At 36.0% G+C, this 15,083-nt stretch overlaps 4 protein-coding genes across 5 annotated transcripts; 2 read left to right on the top strand and 2 right to left on the bottom strand.

The window, feature by feature from the left end:
* The first annotated feature begins 528 nt into the window (after window positions 1–528).
* On the top strand, window positions 529–4,855 carry LOC311091875 (rho guanine nucleotide exchange factor 19). The gene is made up of 12 exons (XM_084127993.1): window positions 529–788; window positions 982–1,137; window positions 1,262–1,335; window positions 1,461–1,711; window positions 1,827–1,987; window positions 2,840–2,992; window positions 3,098–3,227; window positions 3,309–3,383; window positions 3,735–3,827; window positions 3,908–4,059; window positions 4,146–4,304; window positions 4,653–4,855. The coding sequence occupies exons 1-12, from the start codon at window positions 652–654 to the stop codon at window positions 4,693–4,695; spliced, it is 1,584 nt and encodes a 527-aa protein (XP_083984119.1). The 5' UTR covers window positions 529–651; the 3' UTR covers window positions 4,696–4,855.
* tomm6 (translocase of outer mitochondrial membrane 6 homolog (yeast)) lies at window positions 4,851–5,473 on the bottom strand (the record flags this gene model as incomplete). Its single annotated transcript, XM_084127997.1, has 3 exons — window positions 4,851–5,009; window positions 5,107–5,239; window positions 5,379–5,473. 2 exons carry the CDS (start codon window positions 5,471–5,473, stop codon window positions 5,143–5,145), a joined length of 192 nt encoding a protein of 63 aa, XP_083984123.1. The 3' UTR covers window positions 4,851–5,009; window positions 5,107–5,142.
* A 111-nt stretch (window positions 5,474–5,584) lies between these two features.
* Window positions 5,585–9,194, top strand: uqcc2 (ubiquinol-cytochrome c reductase complex assembly factor 2). The gene is made up of 4 exons (XM_084127996.1): window positions 5,585–5,873; window positions 6,188–6,262; window positions 6,530–6,599; window positions 7,987–9,194. The coding sequence occupies exons 1-4, from the start codon at window positions 5,736–5,738 to the stop codon at window positions 8,091–8,093; spliced, it is 390 nt and encodes a 129-aa protein (XP_083984122.1). The 5' UTR covers window positions 5,585–5,735; the 3' UTR covers window positions 8,094–9,194.
* tspo (translocator protein) lies at window positions 8,968–11,381 on the bottom strand. 2 transcript variants are annotated; one of them, XM_084127994.1, is made up of 4 exons: window positions 11,092–11,381; window positions 9,945–10,118; window positions 9,667–9,805; window positions 8,968–9,495 (listed from the first exon to the last, which is right to left on the bottom strand). In XM_084127994.1, the coding sequence occupies exons 2-4, from the start codon at window positions 10,115–10,117 to the stop codon at window positions 9,319–9,321; spliced, it is 489 nt and encodes a 162-aa protein (XP_083984120.1). In that variant the 5' UTR covers window position 10,118; window positions 11,092–11,381; the 3' UTR covers window positions 8,968–9,318. The 2 variants fall into 2 exon arrangements, with proteins under 2 accessions (XP_083984120.1, XP_083984121.1); XM_084127995.1 differs by having other exon boundaries at window positions 9,945–10,131; window positions 11,092–11,361.
* Window positions 11,382–15,083: the final 3,702 nt, after the last annotated feature.

Raw genomic sequence — 15,083 nt, 5'->3', positions numbered from 1 at the left:
ATTATTTACAGCAATCATGTCGAAGTGTAAAAGAAAAATACAGACTAAGCATAATACTAGCATAAACTGCTTACATTTAACACAACGTGTCACTGATTCATCTTTTATAATAATAGGGTGATTCTCACAATGAAGTGTTTTGGTTAAATTTGACCTTAAAACCATAAGATATATATATTATAGAAGAAATATTAATTTTAATTCAATATTATATTAATATTAACTATTTCATTCAGAAAATAAAGCATATTTTTGGGAACATTAAGTTGCACATCCTAGCCTATTTATATCCACATTTACTGTCATGTTCTTATTACTGTAATGAGATGATGATGAAAATCTTGATCCCACTATTTCATAAGATGACATGACACTGAGACGTTGTTTCTTTAGGTTCAGCCAATAATAAAGTAGGCTAATCTTCGCCAAAGCAACGCCCAATCAAACGCAGCAAAATTGTTTGTGGGAAATTGGACAGGTGAGGACGCTCTTCTGAGTCAATTAGACCAGACAGATCTTAATCCAGTGGTTTGGAAAGTGCTCCAGTGGCGTATGAGTGTCTGCGTGTAAAATTGGTATTTTACTGCGATAATTCAAAGTTTAAATTCAAATTTAATACTACGCATAAAACCGCGAGAAACGTTACCTTAAATGGCCCATGTCATGGAGAATGAGACAATCTGGGCCGACAGAGATGATGTAACAGAAGCACTAGATGCTCGTCTGGATGAACAACACAGCCCTAAAACAAACGTGGAGGACTGTGAAGCGTCTGTAGGGCTTTACTAGTATGTATTTAAAATAAATTAATAATAATATTTAATTCGTTTGTTTCTCTGTTGTTCTGACATGACCTAATATTATAACTAATCCTATCCTAACCTGTTGTTTTATTTCCTATTAGCCGCCTACCTCGCAATAATCTTTTTTCAGATGGTGCTTCATTTTTACCTCTTTTTCATTTTTACCTCTTTTCCTTAGTGCATCTCAAGGGTTGGCTGAAGCTCTTAGATCTGTTGCAACCTCACAGTTATTGAACTTAATGGGGTTTTCTCTGCCCATTTCATCCCTTTTCTCTTCGACGAGCTCCAGTCTGGAATCATCTGACATGAACTGTGAGGAGAATGAGGTGAACAGGTAACATTTATGATGCACAAAACGATAATTCAGGCATCCAGTATTAACAAAATGTAAATGTCTGTACATCAGCTTTTGCACAGAAACAAAGCAATTAAGCATTTAAGCATTCTTCTCGTTTCAGGGCAGATGCAACTGAAGTCAATGCACAAGAGGAAACGTATGTTGCCAAGTTTGAATCCGAGTACATCAACAGTTGTAAGTTTCCTGATGAATCTTGCAAAAACTGTCAACCAGATGCTGTAGCTGGGTCACATTTATTTACCAAATATAGATAGTAGCATCAAATATTACTTTCATATGTTCCAATTTTGTTTTCCTAGCTGTCCCTTTATATCAGGAGTATTGGATGAGGGCTGTGAAGAAGGATTTACACAGAGCACAGCACACAGGATTTTCAGAATTGGTGGAATTGGTGCGTCTTCATGGTCTGAAAACTCCTCCTCCTGTAAGCCCAACCCCTGTGTTGAGTCCACCAGGACTACATGCTAAGCCATACGCTCTATGGCAGGAGTTACCGCAAGTTGAGTGTCTGCTGAAGTCCCTCAGTGCGCAGGAGATCCAGCTTCAGGAGGTGTATATTGCAGCATGTCTACAAGACTGCTGCATGCTTGCAAAATGTGACCTTGGTCCGATGTATACTGTAAAGTTACACTACTCATCCCTCTGTTTTTGTGATTTCGGGCTAGGCCATGTTTGAGTTGATTGTGTCAGAGGCCTCGTATCAGAAGAGTCTGGTGGTGGCACTGAATGTGTATCAGTGCTCAGCAGAACTCAAACAGATCCTCTCCCGTGTGCAGCATCATGTTCTGTTCTCCAACCTAAAGGACGTCTGCAGAGTCAGTGAACGGTAAGGATACATGCTTGGATATACAATACAATACAACACAATACAATCATGTATATGAAAGATGCTTTATGCTGCTTTCACTTGATCTCACTGATACTAATCTAACAATTTACATACACTACCATTATTTATTTTTAAATAATAGGCCTACTTTTATTCAGCAAGGCTATATTAAATTGGTTTTAATATAGTAAAAAGATAGTAAAATAGTAAAGTTGATAGTAAAAAGATATTTTATAATGGTACAAAAGATTTCTATTTCAAATAAATTCTGTTCTTTTGAACTTTCTATTCATTGAAGAATCCTAAAATCAAAGAATGTAAAGAGAAATGTTTCACTGTTTCCACAAAACTATTAAGCAGCACAACTGTTTTCAACATTGATAATAAGAAATGTTACTTGAGTTTCTGAAGGATCATTGACACCAAAGACTTTTGTCATGGCTTCTGAAAATTCAACTTTACAATCACAAGAATATGTATTTTATATATATATGTATGTATGTATGTATGTATGTGTATATGTATGTATATATATATGTATATGTATATGTAAATATATAAAAAAAATTTAAATATAGTTTTAAATTGTAATAATATTTCACAGTATTGTTTTTGCTGTATTTCTAATATAATGGCTGCTGAAAAATCTGATTTGCCATCACAAGGTGCAGGGTAAATTACATTTTAAAATATTTAAAATGGGGAAATATTTTGCCATTTAATTTTTTAACTGTGTTTTTGATCAAATGCAGTGTGTGTGTGTGTGTATATATATATATATATATATATATATATATATATATCTATCCATATCCATAATGCAATATTACTTTATTTGGGTTTATTTAGGATTCTGCATGACCTGGAGTCCCATCTCAGGCAGGATGTGGTGATGTCACGGGTTGGTGATATTGTTTTGAATCACCAGCAAGACTTCCAGCAAGTCTATGTGCCGTATATCACCAACATGATGTACCAGGAGGCCCTCATCACTCAACTGCAGTTTGTTCCATTTTAATGTTTATTCCATATTGAACACATCATTCAATTTATTATTATAGCATTGGCATGGTAGCGCTCTAATGACCATTTTACACTTCCCACCAGGCAGGGCAACAAGAAATTTCCGTTGATCCTGAAGAAACTAGAGAAAGATCCACAATGCCAGAGACAGACGCTCAAATCTTTCTTGATTCTTCCTTTTCAGAGGATCACACGGCTGACACTCTTACTTGAGGTTAGGGAGATGTGTAGACTCTTCAGAGAAAATACTGTCAACATCTTTTTGTGAACATGAATTGTTTGTGTTTTGGTTTAGAACATCCTCAAGCGAACTAAAGGTGTTTATCTTAATGTCTCTAATTTGATGGAAGCCATTGAAGCTGTACGTAAGGTAGGCTGTCATGCTTTGCTTTCAAAATAAAAATTCCCCTCATATCTTTATATATAAATGATCTTCGATCTTGTCTTGGATATTAATTGATACATATTGATCAGTATTAGATACTGTATGGAAGCATGTTTCTGCCAAGACAATTTTTTTTAAATTTTAATCTCTACTTTTTCTCAAAATTCTGAGAAAAAAAGCTCTTTCTTGCAATTGCGAGGGGGGAAAAGTCAGTTGCGGTTTTTATCATGCAATTGTGAGAAAGTCACAATTATCTCTTTCTTTTTTTATTCCGTGGCAGAAACAAGCTTTCATAATTAGATGCAATTCATGCATTTCATAAATCTGATTGTGTAGATAGTGGAGGAGTGTGACAGAAATGTCGAACAAATGAAGAGGACAGAGCTGCTTGTTTGTTTGGACAAGTTAGTGGATTTCAGAAATGTCAAGGTATAAAATCTTAATGTACAGGTAATCCTATTTTTCTGCTGTCGTATTTTTAAACCCGTTTTCTTTCTGTTCTCAATCAGTCCATTCCATTAATCACCAGAGGGCGTCATTTGATTCATGAGGGAACTTTGAAGCAACTAATTGTTAGTGGCAATAACAAAGTCTCTGTAGTCGCTCGCAAAGATGTATACATTCATCTCTTCAATGATCTTTTGCTCCTCTCTGTTAGAAGGTATGATCTGGTGAAATGTTTTTGTAAGTTTGTTTTATGTTAAAGTTTTGATATCCAATGTTATTGTTATTTTACACTCCACTCAGTGGACACAGGTTTGTTGTGCAGAACCATGCACTATTTCCTGATAATGTGCGTGTAGAGGAAATCAAAACAATTTCGGGACTACCCACTGAGTCCCTCCTGCTCCATCTGCCCAAGAACCACAGGTCTTCCACCGCCCTCGTATTGGCTGCACGCACACGGTAACTTTCACTACACGATATATAATCCATTGCCAAGACTACAAGTATGAGGGTTGGACAATGAAACGGAAACGCCTGGTTTCGTCTCCCATTATGTTGTGTGGATTGCAATATTTTTTGTACAGCTGTGCTATTGCTCCGCTAATTCACACTCTGCTCTGACTGATAGAATGTAAAATCATTGAAGATATAGACGTGAAACCTCCTCCAACACACTATATTGGCCAGTGTTTCATTGTCCAACCCCTGTTTTTATTATCTTGAGCACTGTTTATTTTGAGTGAACAATTTAGTTTGAAAAATCTAAATTCCTGTGTAAAGTAATATCTAATACTTATGTCTCTTCAGGTCAGAAAAAGAGACCTGGATCAAAGTTTTGTCTTCAAAATAAGGGATTGCAAGTGTGGAAATGCTACATAAAAGGGTATCAAAATATGCATTGTAAAGTGCTTTAAATTTTTAATTATAATGGATTTTTTAATTTTCTAGAATATTGTTGTAATATTATGTGTATTTTATGTATTCATGAATAAACTGCTGTTGGCAAATGTTTCAGCGTGAGCTTTATTTCAACAAAACACGAAGTACACAATAAATCTACAATTGTAATCATCCAATTGCTGGGATTTATTCCCTTAAGTGTCGAATGGGCTTGTTCAACAAGACCCACTAGAAAACGTCCATGTTCTTCCATTTCAGCACCTCCTATTTTGAGAAAAGAAAATAAAGGAGTTAAGTCTCGGATATGTTTTTGAAGGGTAGGGGTGAACAATGCTTTCAAGTTTGTTTTTTGCTGTTTCACCTGTAAATCCTCTTTGTCGTCGTTGTTGATCGGGAGCTACGTGATTGGCTGAGGAGACATTAGGTCGAAATCTGAGAGGTTTCTTGCGACCCAAACACCCGCTGCAAATAATCCCAGGTTTACAAGAAGATTCCTGTAACAATGAAACAAAGGGGATCACCACAGATGCTAGCAGGATATTTAAAAGAATACATTTGAACATCACTTCGAGACAGGAGTTGTACGCAGCAGTAACGTTACTATGTGTCAGATCATTAACAACAGTAACAAACCTTCTAAAGTCATTTCTGTCCGCTGCAAAACGGCAAGCAGTGCTTATCCAGCCCATGACGCCACCCGATTGCCCATCGGCTTTCTTTCCGCTCATTTTATTTGGTACTAAATGATTCTTTTAGTATTAGCCAAGCAAGCAGAGGGTCTTTGAAATTACCTTGAGATTTCTACGGCAAACCACGAGGTCAACAGAATGGCTCTACGGATCCTCAACTGGGACAAACCGTATTTAGAGACGGGCAATTTGCCCTACAAGGGATCAATTTTGAAACGCCGTATCATTTGACCCTCCACGGCTTACAGTTTTCAGCACAGTGCAGTTGTGAAACACCACCTACAATTCCTGTACGTAAAACATGTCTGCCACCAGATACCGTCGATTTCTAAAGCTATGCGAGGAATGGCCAAAGGACGAATCAAAGAAAGGGCGAGATTTAGGAACATTTTTACGCCAAAGAGTCGCTAGTGCTTTCCGAGAAGGCGAAAATACACAGGTATGGGATTTACTGCACGATTTACCCTTGTTGCAGACCTTGCCAGTTGCAACAAGACAAGTCAAATGTCATCTTTCATATTATGCGCAGAGGTATTCACGCGTTCATTAGACAGTCACTAACATGATATTTATCAGGATAGAGGAGTTCTTTCTGTAACATGTACTTGAAGGTTTATTTTCTCTAGCTCAGTGTTTTTTTTTTTCTTGTAAAGATTCGAACTAAAAATACTCGTAAGCAACAATACAAATATCTTATGCAACATTGCCTATAGGCAATATATGTTACATATATTGTCTTGTGTCTCAATTTAGATTTCAGACCCAGAGAAATGTGATCAGCAGTATGAAAGTCTGGCTCGCATCAACAGTAATGTGTACAAAGAAAAGGTGAGTGAAATTTCTTAAAGGATTTTCTAGATCTAAGTTTTTATTTCTATAATCAGATTTACTTAAACTGGCCTGTCTTCTTCAGAAATGTTGTATTTTTTTTGTATCTTTACAATCTTCATAGCTCGCATAGTCTGTGGAGACTGGGATATTTATTGTCAAAACATCTTTTCTCACATTTTTGTAGAATGTCTTTCATTCAGTTGATTTGATTGACACAAACCTTAGTTTGACAACATCATAATTTTTTTGTCCGTTTGTTTTCAGTTTCCACGAGCAAAAGATACAAGTTTTACAGGTGTGACAGTGGAAGAGTGCCGAATACTATTGGCAACAGGTGAGGATTTAAACTTTATCCTGTGATGTCAAAGCTAAATTTTCAGCATCATTACTCCAGTCTTCAGTGTCACATGATCCTTCAGAAATCATTCTAATATGCTGATTTTGTGCTCATTCTTCAAAACAGTGCTTCTTAAAGGGTTAGTTCACCCAAAAATGAAAATTCTGTCAGTAATTACTCACCCTCATGTTGTTCCAACCGCGTAAGACCTTCGTTCATCTTCGGAACACAAATTAAGATATTTTTGATGAAATCTGAGTGCTGGATCACTTCTCCATAGGCTGCTAGGTGACCGAAACTTGCTGGCCCAGAAAAGTTATTAAAGAGATCGTTAATATAGTCCAAGTGACTACAGTGGCTCAATCTTAAGTATATCAAGCGACGAGAATACTTTTTGTGCGCACAAACAAACAAAAATAACGACTTTATTCCACTATTCATTTCCTTCTCTCTGGGCCTCTAGTTGGTTCACGTAGTGTTTTTGCACAGCGCGTCTGTGTTACACGTCACCACGTAGGCTCACAATTGGCCGACGCTGGTCATGTTGTGATGCGTGTTGACGTGCAACACAGACGCGCAGCGCAAAAACACTACGAGGCCCAGAGAGAAGGAAATGAATAGTGGAATAAAGTCGTTATTTTTGTTTGTTTTTGCGCACAAAAAGTATTCTCGTCGCTTAATATACTTAAGATTGAGCCACTGTAGTCACTTGGACTATATTAACGATCTCTTTAATAACTTTTCTGGGCCAGCAAGTTTCGGTCACCTAGCAGCCTATGGAGAAGTGATCCAGCACTCAGATTTCATCAAAAATATCTTAATTTGTGTTCCGAAGATGAACGAAGGTCTTACGCGGTTGGAACAACATGAGGGTGAGTAATTACTGACAGAATTTTCATTTTTGGGTGAACTATCCCTTTAATACGTTTGTGGAAACAGTGATGCAATATTTTTTCAGGATTCTATAGAAAGTCAATGTAAAAGTCTTTACTGTCACTTTTGATGAATTCAATGTGTCCATATCGAATGTTTTAATTTCTTTCAAAAAATAAAAATCTTACTGACCCCAAACTTTTGAGTAGTGTATATAAAAAAATGTAAATCTTAAATGTAAAGTACTAGTCTGTATTGACATTCAGTGTCATGTAGCATGTCATAATCTAGTGAGAAAACAATGGAGTATATTATTTTTTTAATTGGGGAGGAAACATTTTGTTATTGTTGCATTGTATTGTGAATTTTCACTATAAGAGCAGTTTGTTTAGATCACCTTTACATTTCATGTCAAAATAATGGTTCATTAGCTGTCATTTTTATGTGTACTAGGATTTAAAAGGTGATTTGTATTACTAGCTAGGTTATTTTGTCTTTTTGTTTTTTGCAGGAAACATGCAGCAAGCAGATGAGGTAAAGAAGGGATTGTGGAAGACACTAACGGAGCGCTTCTCCTCTAAACCTGAAGATGGACCCCCTGAAAAAACTGAAAAATAATCATCATACTGTACAGATCTTATTCCTCTTTGCACTTTTTCAAATAAAACAATTAAGGAGTGTATTTAAATCTTCACTTCTAACAACTGTAGCTCTCTTCATGTTGGTGGTTGAACAGAAACTTCCAAGAAGTAAACGTACGTATGGTTTCATATGGAGAGCTGTATTAAAGTTAGAGAAATGTGATCATTCAGGAAAAACAATGTTCAGTTTCATAAATTATTACTTGCATATTATTTCTCTTGAATCCATAAGGCAAATAAATATTTTTTGTATTTACCGTGAAACAACCCAGTGTGTTTTGGATAAAAAGCCATGCTGAATTATGTACATTCTTTAAATTTCCCTTCCCTTTTTCTAGATGGTTGAATCATCTGTTTTGTATATGTAGTTGTGGGGGGTTAAGGTAGGTTCACTCAAAAAATCTTTATTCAAATTACAAAAAAAGAAGAAAATCAGACTTTTGTCTTCATTACTTCTCTTAACATAATTTGGGGTTATATATTTATTCCTTAAAGCCTAAAGTAAAACAGTAATGTCTTTAATTTCCATTTTAACAATCCAGCATATTTTGTTGTGAATTTGTAAATTGTGAACAAATTTGTAATTTAGGATTAGGATGAAATGACAGCAGTTTACTAATAGAAAGTTGCATAGACAAGTGAAGTAACAAAGCGGAGTGCACACTGGTGAATTTTCTGGCAGATATTGATAAAATGGCCTACGCCATGGGAAAATATGTTCATAAAAGATAGATGATAAAAACCTACCCTGCCTGACCACCACCCTTGCACAGGCGCAAAGGTTTGTGACCAGACCTTGGTGTTTGAAATAAAATCTATGTTGTAACTGAATTTCCTTTCAAGAAACGGAGTCATTAAAACGTTTTTTTTATTTATAAAAGTAGGCAAGAAGACAAACAAACATTTTATTATAATTAAACATTTTAAGTTGGAATAACATATAAACTGATCTGTGTAAAATGCTGAACTTAAGTGAAAAAATGATGTAAGCATTAGAACATTCTCATTTTATAGCCTTTCCTGCTCTTATAATTAAGACATTGTAAATTTTCTGATATTATAAACTTGTAAGTAAAGTTTAATTTTTTTTTATTTTTTTTTAAATCTTCATTATTAAGTAGCAACTTCAAATGGCTAACCAGCAAAAAAATAGTTTTCTAATCAGTTGTGTTAGTTAGAGGTGTTAGTTTTTATTGGCCTCTTTAGTCGTCTTTTTTGGGCTCTGGATTGTCTCTCCAAATGCAGTAGTTGAGGCAGGTAGCTAGGCAGAGCCAGGCCATGTATGGTACCATGAGCAGTGTCGCAGTGCGGCTGATGGGATACCAAGACACCATTGTGGCTGCCACTGTGCCACTCAGCATCACTAACTCTATCATCGCCTAGATATGAGAGAGCAACAGAAGAACTGTACTACAGAGATTCAGTCAAGCATGTCTTCACAAAAATCTGATACTATCTCATAGCTATTATGCAGAGAAACTGGTCCTGGTTTCCCTTCAAAGTAGTTTAACTGAACAATATGATTTTTGAACCCCAGAGTAATGTCTCACCAGTTTAATTTTGTGTGCTCCGAAGAAGATGGGAGTCCAGGCCCAGTTAAGTGCCAGCTGCAACCCATAGAGCCCCAGTGGCACCATTGCATCCTGGCTGAAGCCTCCAAGCTCTTTCCACACAAGGTATGAACCGTAGCTTAAAAAAAAAACAAAAAAACGTTTTCACACCATCTGAAGGTTTTTTTAGTTACTTCTTATTTTTTAAACTTAACTTCCTTCAAAGCTTTTAAATGCATAACTGACAGATATAGTTAGTGGCCACTGTTTGAACTAACCCCATGCCAGTGTAGAGAGTGGTCCACACCACTGGAAAGGCAGCATTAGGTGGCCTCCATGAGGGCTTATTGAGCGTGGTGTACCAGGTCTTCACCTCCTTCCGTGTGATGAGACCTCCAAATATCCCACCAATGTGTGGCAGGGCAGTCAAACTCAGCATAGGAATCCACATCCTTTCAATGCAAACTGGCAAATTAAGATTTCTAAGCAATTGTACATACACATTGTTTTAGTGTAATAACAAGTCTGATAGCTTATCTCCACAGCATGTGAGTCAAGGAGGCCAACAGTATCTTAATAGGGCTCATTAGTAGTAAATTAAGGACATTAGCTTTCAAAAAATGCAATCATACAACATTAGCTTGATGCAAAATAATAATAATATGTAGTAACTGATATATAGGCCTATAAAAAGAAGTAAAATAAGTGAAACATTCAAATATAATACTATTTTGCTATAGCTATTGGGTAAACATGTAAACACACACAAATTGGTAACACTTTATTTTACAGTATGTGCACTTATTACAGGCTACAGTGTAGGCTACTTACCTAAGAAAGTACTGGGTAATATAAGGTAACTAACATTGGTTAAGGTTCGATTTACTCGGGGTTAGTACCTAGTTTTATCCAGATATTACCATTACTAAAATAAATACATAGTGTGTACACAAGAAACAGAACTGTAAAGTGCTACCAAATAATTGAATACAAATAATAAACAGATTTTAAACGTAAATATGAACCGAGTTCTAAATAAATGCCTGTTTGGCGAAAGTTTTCACATTTGTTCTTAATAAATAGGCTATTTGTTTGTTTAAAAAGCTCATTTGAACTTCCAACAATAGAATAATAGAATCAAACATAAGAGATTTGGTTCATGCCAGTTCAGTTTTAGCGTCCTGCGAAGGAAGCGACTCCACGCACGTAAGTTAGCCTATGACTACTAAAACTGTGTCGAATATTACATATAGACAGTATTCTTCCTTTCGTGCAAACAGCGTGCGACTTTGAACATTATTTAACGCGCGCTACATATGGTGTCATTTTGTTTAAAAATTGAAACGCCCTTATTAAAGTAAAGCAGTTGCGTGTTGTAGGCTAGGCCTACTCATGGTTGTATAAAATAACAGCTGTTGTTTTTACCTGACAGGTCGAAGAAGAGCTGCTCGGTGTTATGTGAGGACGAGAGAAGTCTCGATGGCCTTCTATGACCGGAATGATCTTGAAATCATGATATAACTTTGTGTAACAGACAGTGGGCGTGCAAGAAGGACTATGCTGCTGTTCTTGTGTCGAAACAATGCTACTTAAACGTTGGCCACTAGAGAGAGTCATGTAAATATCTGCCGCTCCCTCGTGTTGTGAAACGATCCCTCAGCAGAGCGTGAATGGTGTGTTCAAGATGATCAACGCGGCGCGCGATATTTTTTCCCCAGGATGGTAGGGGAAGACTCATGAATATTCATTAGGGAAGTCATCCCTGATTGGTCTTAACCCCAATGGCGGGTAGGTTGAGGGGTGGGGTTGGGGTAGGTCATCAGACCAATCAGGGATGACTTCCCTAATGAATATTCATGAGTCTTCCCCTACCATCCTGGGGAAAAAAATATCAGATGTCAGTTTTTTGTTTTGTTTTTAAACCACTGTAGATACCACTGAAAATTAGCTTTTTATGTGTCAAATATCAAGTAGTCTGAAAGAGGTACCAAATCGAAGACGACAACAGAAACCCGTCAATGACACTTAAATAAATAAGATAGTTTAGAGTGTAGACGTATATCTGTTGTGTAATTGTTTGTAGGCTACTGTGTATAGATTGAATGAATAATGTGCACGCAAAAATATTATGCAAATTAACACAGTTTTATTCCCATATGTGTTGGGTAAGAAGAGCACCAAGGAAACGTGCACTATGCAGAATAGGTTACAGATGACTCCCTCTCTAGGCTACTTCTGTGTTGAATAGACTGCTTCTTGAGAAAATAGTTATTTGCTTTTTAAACCTTCCAAATGTTTTACCCGTAGATATTTAACATGCACACTGCGACTGAGTGATTTTATGTTTATATCATATTGTAATTTATTCAAAACATTATTTTGATATACTGTGTATCACAATTCTGTAGTAAATCAAAACTGACATTTGCTGCAAGTTCATTATTTTAGCACATTTATATGAACTCCCGTAGCTGTTTATTAATTTCCTTGTGGCCATGCATGGCTTTATTAACAAGTGTGCCGTGTCTTTATTTTGTGAAAGCAGTTTCAATCCATTAAAATTCAGTTAGATGGATGTTTGCAATCAAGACCAATCTCAGAAAACATGAGGTTTAGCATGGGTTTAATCTCATGATTGATGACGACATTTTATTTTGTCACTGTAACACCGTTGGGACGTTTGCCATTAGGTTAAAACAATATCTTAGTAAAAACCAGTAGAACTTATAAATAACAATATTATTATTGACAAAACTATATATAATTTGAAAGCTTAGGCTACAAACTAGTTGTCATATTTGGTGAATGATTTTCTAAATGGATTACAGAGGAGCAGTAATTTATTAACTTGCAACAAGAATATTTCATAGGCGTATTCAAACCTTTTTGTTTTTTGAAATAGCAATGAAAATGAAACATCATGAAAGATTGGTAAAAAACCTAAGTTTGTTTTCATGCCAAGAGTTCAAAAGATATCATCCATTCATTTTTTTTTGAGGAAAAAAAGGTCTGAAAATGTTTTAAATATAAAGAAAAAATGATTCTTCATTTGTGATGCAGCGACGAGCTATAGGCTAACGCACGTGTTCTTTCCGCGTGTGTTTGTTAGAGATTGAATTCTAATCAAATACTGCCAAACTGCCCATGCCAGTTCTGAATAGGATGTCTACTTCATAAATTGTATGAATATTATGGAAAAATATGGTTCAGCAGATCACTCAAAAAAACATGGAAATAAAGGCACCCTTATATGGTCAGTAATGAAGCTTGGCCGCCATCTTGTGAAAAGTTTGGTACTGCGCCCAAACAAAATCTTACTGAAAGCTCATTTTTTGAGATATCAACCTAACATTTGGAACACAACATGTTCAGATTTTTTGCTTTGATTATCTTGCAGTTTTAGAGTAAAACATGTTTTGTAAAATAAATATTTTATATAAAATATAAAAAAAATTTTTTTTACATTTTCATAGGCCTAAACAAACTTCTAAAACTTATTTTCTATTTAACTTTCATAATTTCATTAACTTTCACTTCTACAATAATATGCTACGCGTCTTCTTTAAAACAAGACCAACCTTATGTCTATATTTCAAAGCATTCTTGAATTACAACCATTTAAGTTTGGATAGTGCATTTTCATGTCTATGCAATAAAGGGGTTAATTTGGGCAGTGATGATTGAAAAAATGTATTCCTTTTATTGTCTATATCTGTATATGGTGCAAATGCATTTTTTTTGGTTGTATTTAACTGTACATCATTTCATCTCCTGCCACTGCAGGAATTACAATAAAGCCACTTTGATTTTGCAGCTGTTTAACCTTTATGACATCATAAGGGAATTCTAAGGAATGTTTCTTTTAAACATACTAACAGCAGGTGAAAGACAATTTCAGTTGAACACATTTGACTTAAGAGCAATTTTTGCACGACTATCTACTTTTCAATGAATTCCTATGACTGTTCCCTGTCCGGTCTGGAGGATGAGCAGTCTTCTTACATTCCACCACCTCAAATAGGCCTGTATAATGGTAAGAGAACATGATTTCCCGCTTAATGTCATTGATTTAAACCAAACAAATTATCGAGCATAACCTTTAAACCAGCTATTTTTGACAGAAAAAATAATTTTCATTCATCCAAAATGCTGTGCAATAAATTTTATATGAATTATGATTATAATGACATTTTTGAATAATATTTCATACAACATCAGTTCAATCTGATCTAAATATTTTTACTTGTTACATTAAATTACACTGTGTAATTTTTAAGGACTCCCCACGACCCAAAATGACTTCATGGCACCTCCATCTCCACCTCCTCCCTCACTACAGTATTACAGAGATGAGGTGGAATCTACGGCCCTTCCAAGATCTGATGCGATTGAGACCCACTGTGGTGTTATCACGCCTGAAAGTAATTTCCTAACATTAATATCACACCAATGTTGCAGTTTAGCAGTGTAGAGGTGATAGAGATATTTGCTTATGTTTTTTATGTTTAGATTTGATCTGGGATCCTCCAAATCTTAAGGAGCTTGGTCCAATGAAATTGGTAGGTGTTTACAACCTTCCACCAGCCTTCTGGCCTGCCAGCTTAAAGGATAGGGTGAAGAATCTTGGCATTGATGTGGATGGGACAAACAGAGCTGATGACAGCAGCAACATAAAGAATCCATCCTCCTTATATGATATGATTGAGGACCTTCTTGAAGATTTGAATTTCTCGACACCTTCCCATCATGCAAATGAGGATATTTTTGACATATTAGGCCTCTCTGCTGATGAATGCTATGGGCCGACTGAGATTGCTGCCATCACAGAGCAGGGAGAGGACAAGCACGAGCTGTCTCTCAGCCCTTGTGTCACGGAAGCAGCAGCCACTGATTCTGAGGAACTTCTGTCTTTCCCAGGCTCAAGAAAGAGAAAGAGAGCTATTTACTCCGGCAATGAGTTCTCTTCTGCTGCTGCCGAAAGTTTTGAGATGCATGATGATTTTGAGCCTCCACATTCAAAGCCTCGACTCTTGTGAGACTGTTGAACATGTTCTCTCTTTTTGTCATGCCATCTACTGCTTTTTACGATTAAAGCAATGTCTGTGGCAATCATCTGTGGATTTTGAAATTCAAAAATGTCATATCTGCTACTCAGTATAAAATGAGCTATAGATGAAAATCAAAGTGTAGCATACCACATTTCTGTAACACTACAATAAGGTCTCATTTGTTAAAATTATTGAATGCATTAGCTATAGCATGAAGTAATAATGAGCAATATAGTTTTTGTTTACAGCATTTTTCTTTTAAAATGATCTGAGGTTGAAAAGTATAAACCATAGACAGACATTTCTGGGCCTGCTTTCTAAATAAATAAAACAAAAATTTAAATGTCAGAAAATACTTCAGATATTTGA

The sequence above is a fragment of the Abramis brama genome (genome assembly GCF_963993115.1).
Source record: "Abramis brama genome assembly, chromosome: 11".
Taxonomy (NCBI): domain Eukaryota; kingdom Metazoa; phylum Chordata; class Actinopteri; order Cypriniformes; family Leuciscidae; genus Abramis; species Abramis brama.
The sequence above is the reverse complement of the archived record's forward strand: the minus strand, read 5'-3'. Positions and strand labels throughout refer to the sequence as shown.

Excerpts from the sequence above, each read along its gene's own strand:
- uqcc2 (XM_084127996.1), top strand. The coding sequence starts at position 5,736 with ATGTCTGCCACCAGATACCGTCGATTTCTAAAGCTATGCGAGGAATGG. Across the intron at positions 6,263-6,529 it reads GTAATGTGTACAAAGAAAAG|TTTCCACGAGCAAAAGATAC; the intron begins GTGAGTGAAATT and ends GTTTGTTTTCAG. Across the intron at positions 6,600-7,986 it reads CCGAATACTATTGGCAACAG|GAAACATGCAGCAAGCAGAT; the intron begins GTGAGGATTTAA and ends TGTTTTTTGCAG.
- tspo (XM_084127994.1), bottom strand. The coding sequence starts at position 10,117 with ATGTGGATTCCTATGCTGAGTTTGACTGCCCTGCCACACATTGGTGGG. Across the intron at positions 9,806-9,944 it reads ACTCTCTACACTGGCATGGG|CTACGGTTCATACCTTGTGT; the intron begins GTTAGTTCAAAC and ends TTTTTTTTTAAG. Across the intron at positions 9,496-9,666 it reads GAGCACACAAAATTAAACTG|GCGATGATAGAGTTAGTGAT; the intron begins GTGAGACATTAC and ends TCTCATATCTAG.
- LOC311091875 (XM_084127993.1), top strand. The coding sequence starts at position 652 with ATGGCCCATGTCATGGAGAATGAGACAATCTGGGCCGACAGAGATGAT. Across the intron at positions 1,712-1,826 it reads AGGAGATCCAGCTTCAGGAG|GCCATGTTTGAGTTGATTGT; the intron begins GTGTATATTGCA and ends ATTTCGGGCTAG. Across the intron at positions 3,228-3,308 it reads GGCTGACACTCTTACTTGAG|AACATCCTCAAGCGAACTAA; the intron begins GTTAGGGAGATG and ends GTTTTGGTTTAG.